The sequence below is a fragment of the Cystoisospora suis genome (genome assembly GCF_002600585.1).
Source record: "Cystoisospora suis strain Wien I chromosome Unknown contig_4953, whole genome shotgun sequence".
Lineage (NCBI taxonomy): Eukaryota > Apicomplexa > Conoidasida > Eucoccidiorida > Sarcocystidae > Cystoisospora > Cystoisospora suis.
Genome location: NW_027157745.1, coordinates 1 through 3525, shown reverse-complemented (window position 1 = coordinate 3525; position 3525 = coordinate 1). Strand labels below are relative to the sequence as shown.

The 3525-nt window shown below is 54.3% G+C and overlaps 1 protein-coding gene across 1 annotated transcript; it reads left to right on the top strand.

Moving 5' to 3' along the window:
- The first annotated feature begins 2 nt into the window (after window positions 1–2).
- Window positions 3–508, top strand: CSUI_008707 (uncharacterized protein). Its single transcript, XM_068068832.1, has one exon. It carries the CDS (start codon window positions 244–246, stop codon window positions 415–417), a length of 174 nt encoding a protein of 57 aa, XP_067919191.1. The 5' UTR covers window positions 3–243; the 3' UTR covers window positions 418–508.
- The last annotated feature ends 3017 nt before the right edge of the window (window positions 509–3525 follow it).

The window sequence follows — 3525 nt, the reverse complement described above, 5'->3', positions numbered from 1 at the left end:
TCCGTGGAGCCGGGTGCTCGGGTAGCCTACATGGAGCGGTGAAGCAAGGCTACGTGGTAGACTACTTACCGGTAGTCCCCGTACCGCTTGTAGCCCGCTACACCAGGGAGGCGGAAGAGAGACGCGACTCTCCCGATGCGTTGTGTGATCATAGCGACAGACGGTGAAGGAAGGAGAGGAGTAGAATTTAGATCCTTTAAGAAATGAGTATGAGAACTCCGAGTAGGTTACAAGACTAGTAGCATGCCATCAAGCGGCAAGAGACTGCTCGAGAAGAGCTTCGCGATTGTTTCCGATCGTGCCGGGCGGGGCGGAGCCTGGACCTACCCACACGTATCGGTCGGTGTTCCTGTTACGTATTACGCCTGTGTCTGGGCAGTCGTGCAAGAACTCATCTGCGTTACAATTCTGTGCTAGAGCGGACAAAAAAGTGGTGCCGTGGCCCCAGAGTGAACGGTGCGACAGAAGGCGCAAACTGAAATGCGTCAGGGCCGTAGTCTAGCTGCGTGAACGATGAGTCTGCATCGTTGCTTCCGGATTCCGTCCGACAGAAGAGGTTCCGCTTTCCCTAAGCCATTTTTTTTCTTTGTTCTCTCTAAAAACCGCCTAAACTTCACCGCTTTACTTTCAAAAGTCTTAGCAGTACAAGTTGCTACCGGCGTACTGGCGTCGCGGAATGAGCAGCGTCGATCCGTCTCTTCACAAGGGGAGACCCAGCAGATTGTCCGCCAGCGGGTCACTCACGTGGCCCGAGTCTCAACAGTTCCCGCCAGTCGTGAAGACCGTTGCAAAGGCAATTTGGTTGTGTGTCGTCGCAATTTTTTTCTCAGTGTGTTAGAAGGGTCTCGAACTCTGCCGGAGTCGCACTCCACTTCTCATTTGTTTAGAGTCCGTGGTTACCTTCAAGGAACTTGCGACTAGCGGCTGCCAACTGCGTTAAGGCCAGTTTTTCTTCCCCACTGTCTAGCCGGCATGGGGAGGCGATCTCGAACACAGTACGCTAGCGGAAGCACCGGCGGCACTCGCAACGACCAATCGGCGAAACGTGCAGAAGGGGCGCGGCAGGGGAACGCAGAAACACGGACGTGTCAGCAGATGGGAGAACCGTCGCTGAGAGTAGTCCACAGCAGGCGCTTTCAATTTGGGAGGAGGCAGTCGAAGACGTGAGAGAACTAGGGCGGTTGTGTCAGGGGCCGAAAACAGGGCAAAGCGCGCCGGTGTTGCGGCAAAGAAGAAAGGTTGAACTTGATTGGCTTGGCGATATCAGAGGGGTTGTGGAAGTCATGCAGATGCAAGAAGCGCACGGATGTCGGACGGAGTTTTGTCACAGTTTTCAAGTACCTCCGTTCCACCGACTGGGACTGGCTCCTCTGGCTGGCCCCGAAAGCTGCTCTGTACAGAGTCTGCTCGATAAGGAGGTGCGGCCCAGCCCCCTGGTCGCCAGTCCACTCGGCCTAGGTGAGTCTGGCACGCACTAGCCGTGGCGGAAACTGTCGGGTTAGGTCCGTAGATCAGCCACCGAGAGTGACACTGCCTGTCAACCCACGGAATCTCTACTGAGAACTTAGCGCTCCAGTGGACCCACGACTTCAGGTCCGAACCTATAATTGTCGAACTTTCCCGGAGGAGTCAACCCTTCTAGCCTTCAATCCGCCTGGGCCCGCAATTGGATGTCCTCTCACCCGGCCACGCCTGCCGCTCAACGTCCGGACATTCGGAAGGGTAATTTTCTAGGCCCCAGCCGGTTTCCTTCAGACTCGATCTTCTACGAAGATGCACTCTGAACCAGGTTTCAGGGAAGTAACGATCCATAAGAAAGAGAGGGGCACACAGTCTTTCACACTCGATTGGTCTTGTCTTCCTCCACACACACCCTTACTTACGGAGAACACTCACTAAACACCGCCTACCAGACTACACACCGTCTCCCAACCTACCACGAACCTATTGAACGAGGGCATTCTTCTCGAGATACACAACCCCGGAACCATCAAAACTCTCTCCTATCTCTTCTGGTCTCTCCTTCGTCCCATTCACACTCTCTTGTCCCCTCTTTCCTCCTCTCTCTTTGGGTTCATCCTTCGGTCGCGTCGCTGTTTCACGGGCAGGTTGTCCTTGCCCGGACCCACTCGGTTCAATCGAGAAACCTGCCTTTGGTTAAATCATTGGAGCAAACACCTGCAAAAGAACACTGGTTTCTGAATTTCCGCCGTTTTAGGGCATTACCGAGCTTCTAGGCTCTGGAGAGGTTGTCCTATCCTTGATGACTTCATCAGGCTCCCCTAGGAGCCCTATTTATCTTGTGTGTGTGCCGTGCCGCTGCCGTGCTATCTAGCGCGGTGTCGCCATGGCGCGAAAGGTTCGGGTCTGCGGATATGCTGGAAAATATCTTCCCGCCTTAATGCGGGGTTATAATAATTCCCAAAACTGCACATGATGCCTAACGCACTTTGAACTAGCTTCAGAAGTGGCCTGGCTGCTGAGATCAGCCAAAACCGTGCCTTGCTGCGCGTGAGTTGCGGGGTAGACAGCACTTGCTCCGGCCCTAGGCTGATTTGGTGACAAATATCGATTCTCCTAATTTTGCAACTACGGCCCTAATTTAGGTATCTCTTTTTCTCCTCTTTCTAAATAGACTAATTTCAAGGCGGTGCGAGGCCTAGGTGCCGTGCAAAGCCGCCGTGCGTTTCACGTCCCTTGCCTTAGATCACGCAAACGGGGTCGTGCACTTCCTTTACCCCAAACGGACGTCTACCCCCCGGAAACGCTTTCAATAGTTTCCTTCGAGTCCCTTTTCCTTTCTAGTCTTCACTAGAAGGCGTCAGTCTTCTTGTTCTGCTTGCGCCGCGCCTCGTTCCTCTCCGGTGGCGGTGTAGGCGCAGCGTCGGCGACCTGCTAGGGTTGCTCAATGCTCTTGCGTGGCGAGTTTGCCTTCTCCGGGTCTGCCACTCTCCCTGTATGGCCTTGTTAGTTCCAGCTTACGATTTTCGGGTCGAGGGCGCGTGACCTGGCTTTTCCAGGTCGATGGAAACACCCTCCGCTTTGTCTGCCGTGTTCTCGGCCTTAGCGGTTGGTTTGCATCAATCTCGTGGTCTGGGGTTTGGTCCTCCGGCTTTGATGCCCTCGTTTTAGAGAGCTCTTGGCCTCTGGAATTGATTGCTGCTATCGCGGGTTTGCTAGGCTTCCTCCCTCCTCCGCTGCATTGTTGCTTGGGTCTCGGCAGGTCGTGGAAGTCTGCCTTGGCTTCGTATTGTTCACGATCGCCACTTCGGTAAAAATAAGGCACTATCTGTCGCGATCGAGAGAGGATTGCAAATTCCTGACACCCTTCGCTCAGGACGTACTTCCTGGATGACGAAGAAGGCCAGTAGGACTTAGACTGGCTGTCCAAAGTCATGAGTATGCCACGACATTTCAGGAGGACGCGCCCTGCATTGTGGATCGGGCAGATGCAGCTCGGGACATGGATGCCCGCAGAGTCCCCCAGAAACACAGATTGACCGTGGCGGTCTCATTTTTTGATGA